The sequence below is a fragment of the Mustela putorius genome, unplaced genomic scaffold (genome assembly GCF_011764305.1).
Source record: "Mustela putorius furo isolate JIRA1106 unplaced genomic scaffold, ASM1176430v1.1 tig00003853_pilon_pilon_pilon, whole genome shotgun sequence".
Lineage (NCBI taxonomy): Eukaryota > Metazoa > Chordata > Mammalia > Carnivora > Mustelidae > Mustela > Mustela putorius.
Genome location: NW_025422005.1, coordinates 50,725,171 through 50,738,237, shown reverse-complemented (window position 1 = coordinate 50,738,237; position 13,067 = coordinate 50,725,171). Strand labels below are relative to the sequence as shown.

The 13,067-nt window shown below is 34.8% G+C and overlaps 1 protein-coding gene across 14 annotated transcripts in view; it reads left to right on the top strand.

Annotated features, from left to right (window-relative positions):
- The window catches only part of DOCK7 (dedicator of cytokinesis 7), a 221,160-nt gene that overhangs the window by 75,658 nt on the left and 132,435 nt on the right, over positions 1-13,067 (top strand). For all 14 annotated transcript variants that reach the window (XM_045064651.1, XM_045064650.1, XM_045064649.1 and 11 more), the window contains exons 13-14: positions 65-158; positions 831-993. In XM_045064651.1, the coding sequence (XP_044920586.1) occupies positions 65-158; positions 831-993 (257 nt within the window). The remainder of the gene's footprint in view (positions 1-64; positions 159-830; positions 994-13,067) is intronic.

The window sequence follows — 13,067 nt, the reverse complement described above, 5'->3', positions numbered from 1 at the left end:
TAATAGGCAATATATATTTATTTTTAATCTACTGCGTTTGTTTTATGGAATACTTTTTCCTCAGGAAGGAGACCGCCTAAGTGATGAAGATTTGTACAAATTTCTTGCTGATATGAGAAGGCCATCTTCTGTTTTACGGCGACTAAGACCTATTACAGGTATTTTAAATTTTTGATTAAACTCTATTACAGCCCTTATCATCACTAATATGTCATATTGTTGGTAATTATGTACTTCTTTTTTCACTTCTCTAACCCATATGTTTTTCTTAGCCCAATGCCTGTCAGTCTTCTTTATCTCATTATTCTCTTCTTTTGATCTTAATAGTTTATATGCAAGATTCAGTACTTTTGATAATTTGAGTACTGCAATGAGAATGATGAATAATTTCATGGCTTAAAATTACTTTTTAGAGGAAAGAGAATGTATGTAGAATGGTAAATATTCAGAAACAAATTCATATTATAATCAGAACAAACCATTCCAGAGTAAAACTGTTTTGTTTGTTGTTCCAGAGTAAAAAAGTTTAAATTAAATCACTTAACTTTCAGAATGTTGGCTGAGTCTATGCTAGATCCCTCTTTCTGTTTTTTTTTCTTTTGCTGCTTTTTCTCATTCATTCATTATAGGCATTTATTATTTTACATGTACTTATTTCTGTATCAGTAATTTGTAAGTTTGAGACTTGGTAAAATGAAATAATTTAGAGGTCTGAGATGATTGTAATTTCTAGACTTCTTGCAAAAATAGGGTCTAAATCCTTCAGGAACATTTTTACATGAAGTTTTTCTTACATTTACATTGTTCTTACAATATGTTTTTATATGCAGCTCAGCTGAAGATAGACATTTCTCCTGCACCTGAAAATCCCCATTATTGCCTAACTCCAGAGCTGCTTCAAGTGAAGCTTTACCCAGACAGTAGGGTTAGACCTACCAGAGAAATTTTGGAGTTTCCTGCCAGGGATGTCTATGTTCCAAACACTACTTACAGGTAACACATTTTAATTTTGGAGATTTCTGAAATTAGATACTATATATTCTATCGTTAAAGTAGAACCAGAATGAAACTCTCCAAAAATCCTTTGTAGCTTTGTTATGTAATCCATTTCTTAGTCTATGGTTTTATTAAGAGTCGTCATGTATTAAACTTACACCGTGTGCCAGGTCAAAGGTCTAATGTTTATTACCTTACATACATTCTTTTACTTAATTCTCACGGCTTGAGGTAGGTATTACCTTCATTTTAGAAGTGAGTAAAGGGATGGCGAGGTCAAGTATACTTCCCTGTGGTGGAGCTAACCCTGGAATTGTGGGCTGTGAGATTAAAACATTTGAACTCCCAGTTACTGTATTTCCTCAGATGTTATTAGCAGAGTTTAGCGTTCCACAGAACCAAAATTATGTGGCTGCACTGTGGCCCAACAACTAATCAACAGTATTTACTGATCCTCTACTCCGAATACTTGACATGAGGCTGTTGGATAGGCTTTCTAGGCTGACCACTCCATAACTCTAAGGGTTCGTTTATTTATACTCCTTATGAATGAAGCCCCTTTGTTTGTGAATGCCTAGTCTGTGACTTGACATTGGGATAGCCAGTGGGGCAGCTCAGACGTAAGACTCCAGCCCAGCCTTCCCAGCCTAGCACATTTTACCACCAAGTTACCTGGTTTCTGAGGCCAGAATTTTGGAATCAAAGTGATTTCTCTCCTTTTCCTACTCCACATTTACTCCTCACACAAGTTTTACAGGCTATGCTTTCAAAATGTATCCCAAATCCCATAGTTCTTACTTTGTCCAAAGATTTTGTTTACATATTTGAGAGAAAGCATGCGCACTGCTTGCACGTGCATGCCAATGGGGTAGAGGCAAAGGGAGAGGACAAGAAGCAGACTCCTCACTGAGCACAGAGCCCCACATGGGGCTCCATGCAGGGCTCCATGCAGTGCTCAACTAGGCAGAACTCCATTCCAGGCCCCTGAGATAATGACCTGAGCTGAAATCAGATGCTTAACCAGCTGAGGTTAGGCACCCCAGGCAGTGCTTACCTTCTCAACTTTTTTCTTTTTTCAAGATTTTATCTATTTCACAGAGAGACCATGAGAAAGGGAACACGAGCAGGGGGAGAGGGAGAGGGAGAAGCAGGCTTCTTGTTCAAGAGGGAGCCCAATGCAGGGCTTGATCCCAGGACTCTGGGATCATGATCTGAGCTGAAGGCAGACACTTAATCACTGAGCCACCCAGGCACCCCCCTTTCTCCACTTATAAAACTTTCGGCAAGTCACTATCCAGATTAGCACTGTCAAATAGAAATATAATGGGAACTACATTTGGGATTTAAAATTTTATAGTTCCCGCATTAAAAAAATAAAAAGAAACAAGTGAAATTAATTTTAAATTATTTAACCTAATACACCTAAAATATTATCATTTCAACGTGTACTAAATGTGAAAAACTGTTGAGATATTTTACTTTTTTTCTTTCCTACAAAATGTCTTCAAAATCAGGTGTGTGTTTTACTTTTAAAGCCCATCTCATTGTCAGATGAGCCACATTTCAAATGCTCAGTTGCTGCGTGGGGCTAGATGTTAGCCTATGGGACAGCTTCTGATCTCACATTTTTCTGTACCTTTCTGATTTGATCATCTTCCTTTAACCCCTCCAAAATCAATTCTCAGCATTATCACTAGAGAGATGATTTAAAATTTTTTTTTTAAAGATTTTATTTATTTGTCAGAGAGAGAGCGAGCGAGAGCGAGCACAGGCAGACAGAGTGGCAGGCAGAGTCAGAGGGAGAAGCAGGCTCCCTGCAGAGCAAGGAGCCCGATGTGGGACTGGATCCCATGACTCTGGGATGATGACCTGAGCTGAAGGCAGCTACTTAACCAACTGAGCCACCCAGGCGTCCCTAGAGAGATTATTTAAATGTTCTCAATCAGATCATTCATTACTCCACCTAAAATCTCTGGTGACTTCCATCATAAGCAGAAAAAAAATGTTTTTTTTTTTAATAACAGTCTATAAGACGCTATATGCTCTGGCCCCTGCCTGTATCTTACTTCATATCCTACTCCGCTCATTTCACTTTAGCCTCAGTGGCCTTTTTACTCATCCTTGAACAAACAAAATTTCGTTCTCCCTAAGGCTTTTCCATTTGTTCTTCTCTTTGTCTGACATGTTTTCCCCTAGATCTTCATGTGGTTTGGTTCATCATTCAGCCATATGTCTGCTTAAAGGTCATTGCCTCGTGAGGCTTCCTCTCATTACCCTCATTAAAAAGATCCACTTCTCTCCAATTCTTCATCATCATTACTTAGCATCATATTATATAGTTCATCATTGTCTAGCATCACATTATGTAGTTATATCATGGGGTTTTTTGGGTCTTTTTTATTAAAATGTAATGACTGTAAAGGGCAGGGACATGTTTGTTTCCATTATCACTATATTTCCAGCATCTAGAAGAGGATGCTGCACACAACAAACATTTCTTCATTGAGTTCAGAAATATCAATGGTATGAGAGTGGAATTTAGAGTCATAGAGTTAGGAGTGTGATTTCTGACTCCACTATGCACTGTTTGGCGACTTAGGACAAGTTACTTCATATATTGCCCACTCAGTTTTCTTATTAATAAAATGTGAGGTCATAATTATACCTGCCTCCTCTTGTGAGGGTACAGAGTACAAAACACTGCATGTAATTGGCAGTTAGTATAAGTAAAGTTCTAGAAGTTAGGCTAAGGAAAATATATATTGCTTTTGAAAGAAATAAGATATTATGAAATTATTCTTCTATAAATTATATATTTAAGTACTTACAAGCACATGGAATAAAGAAGTGATTATATAATCCAAAATTTGTATGAAACCATTTTGAGGTTATCAGCTATACATCTTATCTAGTACAGGAATCTCATCTAGAGCAACCCTAACTTGTGTTTATCTGTCTTACCTCCGCTGGGATTGTTTCAGAGATAAAGAAAATAGAAACTGGGGACTTCGAGTGGTCTTTTCTTTCATTTTCCTACTTATTTTTGTTATTTACATACTTCTATTTTTAAAAAGAATTGTACGAATATACTTAAAGTTCGTGTAAGTACTGTAGGCTTAAAATTACTCCTACCAGCCTTTCCCTACCTTGATGTCTAATTTTCAGTGTCAATCACTGGTACCTCTTTTGCTCCTTCTTTTGGTATTTTATTCCTTGTTTCCTGAATAACATATTCATGCTACTATTTCTTGATTCTTGTTTAATTTTAAACATCTCTTTACTGTTATAGAAGACAAAGATTTAACTCTTATATCTTCCTTCCTAAAAATACATGTCCTTGCATAAATCCAGAAAAAAATACATATACTTGTCATCTCTTCCATACGTAGTTATAATTCCAGTTTTTCATTAAATCAGTGTTGATTTTTTTTTACATGTTTGTGATTCGTATGTAACTGTTTTTGCAGTGGAGCCCTGTAGATTACTATGATTTTATTCCTGCTGTTTTTGATTTATATAGCTTTTTATTTTCCTGAAATAGTTAACATTATTTAGTTTCCCTACTTTTCTATGTGTTAATTCTCTAAAGCTTTTAAAATTCTCTAAAGCTTCTTGCAGTACAATAAAATATAGCAGATAATCATTTCCTGACTCGTGGCTTCTTCAGTTCCCCTTGAAACTAGATCGTCAGTGTGTCCGAGGGAGTTTCCGAGGCTTGCTAGGCCTACTGTACAGTTGTCATCTTGGAGCCTGTTTACCATGATCCTGGAAGTTCTCTTTGCATTTTTTTTGCCATGAAGTCCCTATTTCCTGTATAGTTTTCTTTTTTGTTTTACTCATTTTATGGACAACCTTCAGTGTCTTCTTGACGTAGGGAGTAAATTTTCTGAGATTTTTGCATCTGAAAATGTGTTTATTTTACCTTTACTCCAGAATTTCTGATTTTGCTGGATACAATATTCTAAGTTGTAAATTATTTTCTGTCAGGATTTTGAAAACATGACACAACTGTCTTCTGGCTTTAACTGATATTTTTGAGTGGTCTAATACTTTTATTTTTTTAGAAGATTTTATTGATTAGAGAGAAAGAGGGTGTGAGCATGAGCGGGGAGGCAGAGGGGCAGAGAGGGAGAAGCAGACTGAGCAGGGAGCCCAATGCGAGGAGGTGGTGGGGAGGGAGGCTCAATCCCTGGACCCTGAGATTATGATCTGAGCTGAAGTCTTTAATGGACTGAGCCATTCAGGCACCTCAGGTGGCCCAATGTACTTCTCATTGCTAATCCTTTGTTGGTATCATTTGCTTTGAACGCTTTTTTGAGTTGTTTTTTTGTTTATTTTGTTTATTTTTTTTTAACCCCTGGTGTCCTGAACTTGCCTGTGATGTGCTGATATGATAACATTAATTTAGTGCTCTATAGCATTTAATTTAAATTGTTTTCATTTAAATTAATTTATTCAGTCTCAGAAGACTCTTATAAATTATGTAATTCTGGCAGAATTATTATTTTTTATTTATTATAAATAAATAAGAGATAAACTTATCTGGACTTGAACCCAGGTCTTATTTTATTTCTGTGTTCTTCATCCTTTGGGATGATAGTACATCCAGTGTTTATAGTTATTGACAATATGAATAAAATTGAAGTTTCTTATTGCTAGATAATTGAATGCTACATTTTTATTAAAGCAGGCAGAACACCTTTGTTTACCTTATTATTTGCCTCAAAATATACCTCATTATGTATCCTTGTCTAATAATATTTTTAATGCCTTATAACTGAGCTAAGTATATGAGGGGCTGAAATAGAAGATCTAGACATGTTTCAGGAGTTGAATGGGAGTTGGGTAGAGAGCTTATCTAAAGTGAGAGGATACCTTACTGAATGAGGTAGCCTATTGTTTTCTCTCAAGTATGTATCCAATTTTAATCCAGTTTTTTCTGTGGGGAAGAAGGAGAGTTAACACACCAAAAAGATTTAAATGAATTTTATAAATTATAAGTTAGTATGTTTTTGCTGAGTATGAGTTTACAGAAAGTGAATAAACATATTAGCTGTTTATGGTAACTTGTTTATTTGTGTTTGATTTTGGTTTTTATGATTGAATGTTTTACCATTCGAAGTGTTTAGCATCAGTAAGGATAATTGATTGTCTGAAAATTATAATTACTTTCTATTTTGGCAGTAAACTTTTCAGGTGTAAGAATGAATTCATAACTAATTAGCTTGAGAATCATCTGGAGAAATCTGTTAACGTATCTCAGTACCTTTAGCTTGGACTGTATCTAAGTACTGTATTAATTAAAGAGTCGATACTTACCCCAAGCATTATTAGTGAAAATAACATTATAGGCAAAAAATGATTCATTAAATATGTAAAGAAGAACTGTTCTCTCATGACTGAGCAGTTTATTTCCAGAGAATAGCAGAACCAGCTAAACGCATCAGTAAGATCAGGTTTATTCCTATTAAACATTAATTGAAAACAAACACTGCTTTAGATTCTAATGTTTTTTATCAAAATAAGTTGGTTTCAGGCTAGAATTTTATATAATCTGTTTTCATCTTATTTACTGCCTTTAAGGATCTCATGTAAAATGTTTTAACTCATTAACAAACATTGATAAATTGTAACGTAGGATGTCAAGTTTCTTAGGATTGCTAAGTTTCCTAAGGTACAGAAAGGATCAGAGTGCTCTGTTAGTAATAGGTGAAAACTGTTGAGGTAAGAAGGCACATTGTTTAAGAAAGAGATTAATAATTTTCTACTGTAAGGGTGTCTTTAAAGACGTAAAGAGAAGTACATGAGACTATAGAAGTAGATTATGGTTTCTATATTCCATTGGTATTTTTCCTGTTGATACTTGTTGGCCAAAAGAGTTTCTTTCATTTTAAAAAAGAATGATTATAAAGTTGATTGTATGCTTTTGAAAAAAAAATCTGAGTTATGAAAAGAAAGAATAGTTTCTATATTACGTGAAATGGTATGACTCTATGCATATTTTCTGAAAAATTGGGAAATGGAACCAAATTTTGCAACCACATTTAGTTTTAGAATCATCTAAAACTGGAGATCAACTGATTTTCCTTCTTTTTACATAGGGATAATAAAAATTCCTGTATCTTAGAAATTTGTGAGGATTAAATAGATAATACATATAAAACTTTTTTTTTTAAGATTTTATTTATTTATTTGACAGAGATCACAAGTAGACAGAGAGGCAGGCAAAGAGAGAGGGAGGAAGTAGGCTCCCTGCTGAGCAGAGAACCTGATGCGGGGCTCAATCCCAGGACCCTGGAATCATGACCTGAGCTGAAGCCAGAGGCTTTAACCCACTGAGCCACTCCAGTGCCCCTACATTAAAGCTTTTTGCAAAGTGCCTGACATATATTAAATGCTCAGTAGATGCTTTATTAGATTACATTCATCCAAGCCTTACATAACTTGGGAGAGAATAGTTTGAAAGCATAGGGTTTCTGAGTTTTGGGGGTATAATTAGATAAAATTATTTTTAAAGGGGAGGTTATCAAAGTTATCAATAGTTAGTAGTAGCTTGCTTTGTATTATTACTTGAAGCTTCAGTGCCATGTGACCTGAATGTTAAGTCATATAGGTTGCTTATTCTACTTAATACTGTTAAAAAATTTTAGTCTCATGGATAGTTAATATTTTAGGAATTTATAGTTGGTGGGGGAAAAAAAAAACCAAACAGGCCCCTTTACCATATCTAGAAAATCTCACATAGAAATAATTCTAGAATCACAAAAGGAAGATGTATGAAAGCTAGAAATCAGCTAACATACAGATATCATAAAATATTTTGCATAAGTTTCCATATATACTTGCTGACTGAATTGTTGCTGGATCACAGTAGTATTTTTCTTGCTCAGTTTGAATTCTTTTTAACCTTTTAAGGAATGTTTTGTGGTAAGCCATTATTTCAGGTTACATACACTAGTGTTCATTATACAAATCTGTATGTGTACATTGTCCCAGTAAATAATGTTAAAAAAAAAAAGATAAAGTTGACACTAGGACTCCTTGTGGTTTCAGTACCATCATTGTTTCACTAACTGTGTGTAGCAGCCTACGTAGAACCAGTATGATTAGCTAACATACCAGAGGGCTCACATTTGTAACTGAAAAAACTATTTTTAAGCATTTTTAATGTGAGTTTTAAGAAAATATTTGCACATCATAGCTATTTTTAGTTTAAAACTTGAGTGTATTTTAGAGTCTTATGGAGTAAAAAAAGATTTTAAAAAATACTGTTTGTATAGAGGGAGAATGAATGATGTGACTGAAACAAACATTTAGCTGAGCTGAGAAAACAGGTTAAAAAGAACTATAGTCTCAAAATCACCGATTTCCTATTACTTAATACTTTGGCCTCCAGTATTTATGGTTATTATTAGACAATGTAGAAAAAGCTGTTTTAAAGGGTATGTATATAAAAAATACATATGTTTAATTTGTAATTTTAAAATATTTTTATTTATTTATTTATTTTTAAAGATTTTATTTATTTATTTGACACAGAGAGATCACAAGTAGACAGAGAGGCAGGCAGAGAGAGAAAGGGAGGCAGGCTCCCTGTCAAGCAGAGAGCCCGATGCGGGACTTGATCCCAGGACCCTGAGATCATGACCTGAGTTGAAGGCAGAGGCTTAACCCACTGAGCCACCCAGGCGCCCTTATTTATTATTTTTAAAAAGATTTTATTTATTTAACAGAGAGAGTATACACAAGTAGGAGGAGTAGCAGCCAGGCGGAGGGAGAAGCAGGCTCCCCACTGAGCAGGGAAGCCCAACACAGGGCTCCATCGCAGGACCCTGAGATCATGACTTGAGTTAAGGCAGACTCTTAACTGACTGAACCATCCAGGTGCTCCAGTTTTTTATATTTTTAAAAAATAAGGTTTTAACGAAATTGTTGTGATTTCTCAAAGATATTTAGAAAAATCCGTTATTAAGCTATCCCTAAAATTAGAGATTTTGTATTTATATAAATCCCCCCTAAATACATTGATTGTTCACTTATTTTTGTAGAGTGTTAATCCGGGAGAGACCTGGTCTTTTCACACCTCTATGGGGTTAATGAAGACTCATAGATACATGGAAGTTTGCAGCTAATGTCATGCATTTCTTATTGGGCCAAACCAATGAAGATTATTGACATGAAATGCTTGCTTTATCAAGGAAATAGTTAGCTATCACAGTATCATAGAAAAAATACTAGTGTAGTTGTTACATTAAGGTGACTGGCTAGGACGCCTCTCTCATGCTCTGTCTCTCAAATAAATAAAATCCTAAACCAAGTAATAACAGTGGGGAAAATTTTTTTTATTGAGTATCTGAAATCATCCACAAGTTAGGTACTGGATTTATATAATGTTGCTCATGTTCCAAATTTATACTTGACTTCCACTGTTGCATTTGAGTTATAAAGATCAAGGTATAATCTAATTGAGCAAATGCTGTGTGTTCAGTTTTTAAGAGCTACATCACACGTCATGTTATTCTTAGTGAGATTGTGAGAGTTGGCCTCTTTTCCAAAGTTGCCTTAGTTATAATCACCTAGTGAACTTTCATCTTTTTCTTCCAGTTTATAGAAAGAGGGTATCTAGCAAATATTGTGTTACTAAGAATATAAGAATGAATGCAGTAGTTCAGACCTGGTAACAGTGTAAGAAACAAAATGAAGGGGCATCTGGGTGGCTCAGTGGGTTAAGCATCTGCCTTCAGCTCAGGTCTTTAACCTGGGGTCCTGGGATCCAGCCCCACATTGGGCTCCCTGCTCAGTGCGGAGTCTGCTTCTTCCTCTCCCTCTGTCTTCTACACCCCCCCCAAGTTTGTTCTGCCTCCGTCTCTCTCTCTCAAGTAAATAAATAATAATAATAAATAAATAAATAAATAAGAAACAATATAAGAAACAAATAAAATAAGAAACAAAAGAAAAGATGCCATTCATTTTGATCTGGACCTTGGTTAGCAGTTAGGACTATGCCCCGTATATCTCTTATTAATCCTTAGTGAACTTCTAGGTTTGCTAATCTGAATATAGTCTTAAACTTTTTTATAATAGGAAATTACAAACATATACAATGTAAATAGAACAGTATAATTAACCTCCATTGTCATTCTTTTTTTTTCAAATTTTTATTTAAATTCTAATTAGTTAACATAAACTTTTTTTATTACATAATCTCTATACTCAGCATGGGTCTTGAACTCACAACCATGAAATCAAGAGCTGCCTGTTCCACTGACTGAGCCAGCCAGACACTCCTCTCTATTGTTTTATCTATTACCAGTTCCCTTTTTTCCTGTAATATTTTAAAACAAAGCCTAGTCATTGTATCATTTCACCTGTCAATCCTTTAGTATGTTTTTCTGTTGAGTGGTTTAATAAGCTTATTACATATACTGATTGAATTTTTTCCCTAAACTTCTGTTTCTGGAAACAGATTGGCCAGTCAAAAGTAAATGTATATTGTTTATATATAACCCATGTAATTCATGATTCTTGAACTAGGTCATATTATGGTAGATCTTGCTTTGGAGTTGGGTTCTTAAAGTTTTTTTGTCATGGTACCCTTGCAGTTTTGTGAATCCTGTCATTCTCTTTTTTGGAATAATTTAATTTTTTTTTTTTTAAGATTTTATTTATTTGACAGAGAGAGATCACAAGTAGGTAGAGAGGCAAGCAAAGAGAGAGAGAGGAGGAAGCAGGCTCCTTGCCGAGCAGAGATCCCGATGTGGGACTTGATCCCAGGACCCTGAGATCATGACCTGAACCGAAGGCAGAGGCTTAACCTACTGAGCCTCTCAGATGCCCCTGGAATAATGTTTTTAAATACATAAAATAAAATACATAGGATAACAATGTTATCCTATGTTATGTTGAATTATAATTATCAAGATAGTAAAGTTCTGGTGCATGTTTCTTTATTAATGAATTAAAAAATATCTAGCCACGGGACTAAAAGCTACCATATTTTCTAAGTAGTAATAAGCATGTGAAAAATATTCTGAGATATCTATAATAGCTGTGATACAAAAATGTATATGATTTCTGTTAATGACAAATTCTCCTGTATTGCTAATACTGGTATGGTTAGTTTCCTACATTCAGAATTTAAGGAAGTACAAATTTCAGTAAAAATTAAGGAGTATTTTTCTTCCCATTCAAGTTTATGGTCCCCTGCTTTAAAGAGTGTAAGTTTTTGTATTTGTTTTTAGTTTTCTTGGATGTCTCAAGCTGTTGCTGCATACTCTGCTGTTCAGGTTTTGCCCTAGATACATTACCGGGGCTTTTATTCTATCTTAATTGATCCTAGTTTTATTTTAATTACAAAAGCTTTTGAGTTGAGAACTCTGTTTCCTGACATTTTAACGTAGCCACCCATGAGTTTTTAGTTAGGGGCTTGTATTTCAGTGTGAGGAGTATTATCTCAGACCCTGATGGAAGGAATGGTAGCAGAATATGAGAGAGCAGTTTTGTTCAACTATCCTGAGAATTAGAGTATTTTCAGTTAGGAAAAATTTGTGCACGTTACTTACTTAAAGCAATGTAGAGTGATAACCAAGATCAAATATTTACAAGTGTATACATTTGTTCAGAATTTTATACTTCATAAAGCCATTCAAATACCCTGTCTTACTTGAAGATTACAACAACCCTATGAAGTAAGTTTGGCAAGATTATCATTGTCCCCATATATGGGATGTGGAGACGGAGGCTTAGTTGCTCATTTGATGATTAAATAGTTACAGCCTTACCTCTTTAAGGTTGTAGATAATCGCTCTTTTAGATAAACTTAATCATCTTGTTAGATGTATGATCGTTCCCGGGGTTAAATAAATAAATTTAGAAAAACAGTTTTTCTGTTTGAGATGGCATCCTTGATTTTATATTTTCTAAAATGTCATTGAAACTTGATTTTATAAAAGCACACTACGGGATATTGTTAGTTGTACTTTCATGACCTTGAACTCAACATTTCACACCAGTTGAGTAATTTTGTCCTAGTTGATTTGCCATGAGAACACTCTGGACTTTGATAAGAGGACCAACCTTTTGGTCATTTTGTTTTTACTTTTTAAAACTACTGTGTTGGAACATCACTTAGTAGTACATACAGAAATGCAGCGCTGTGGTTGTTAGTGATGGGAAAAATCACAAGGGAATTTGATTATCTTGTAACAGAAGGTGAAAATATGTAAAAGTACATATTTGGAATAGCTTTTATAAAGGAGGCAGATAGTAGGAACTCAGTAAATACTGGTTAGTGCACATTTTTTTGATTAATGAACGAGATAATTGATCTCCATAAGTTATGCTGTTAGGAAGAAAAGATATAAGCATGAGAACATACTGATTATAGAATGACAGAGAATAAACAGATTATACAAAAATAGGTAACCCCAAAATGAGAAATGTGTATACTTGTTCTCAGTAAAATTCACAGATTTTACTTTCAATTTCAGATTGAACTCTTGGTATAGAAATTTGGCAGTAATTTACTCAAATCAAGTAGATAGACTTATCTTTTTGATGCTCTTGGAATTTTTATTACAGTTTTTAAAATTTTCTGTTATGGTTTGCCGTATGTATTTTTCTGTCTTTCCTTCATTTGCTAAGTGCCCATTGAGTGGTACAGGCAGTACTGCTGCATGGTATCAGAGGGAGGAGCCCCATTTACAAGGATATTCCTAGAGGAAGTGAGATCATTTTCAGGTATGAATAGGACCTAGCCAAGTAGGAAGGTGTATAGAGGCATTCTAGACAAATGGAAGAGCATTAGGAGAGTATAAGGGGATGTTTAAAAGTAGATAATTTTGATAAGGGCTAAGGGTTTGTGTTGGGCAAAAAATGGTACAAGGAATTTGGGATCAGATTATACAGACTCTTGAATATCTGTAAGAGATGTGGATGTTGTTCTGTAGGCTTCTGCCCTCCACATTGGGGTATACATTCTTGCTGTGTAGGGTTATGCAGATCCACAGGATAAATATAACACATCTTCCAGGAATATCACTTTTTAGAAGATATGGGGAAGAAATAACTAT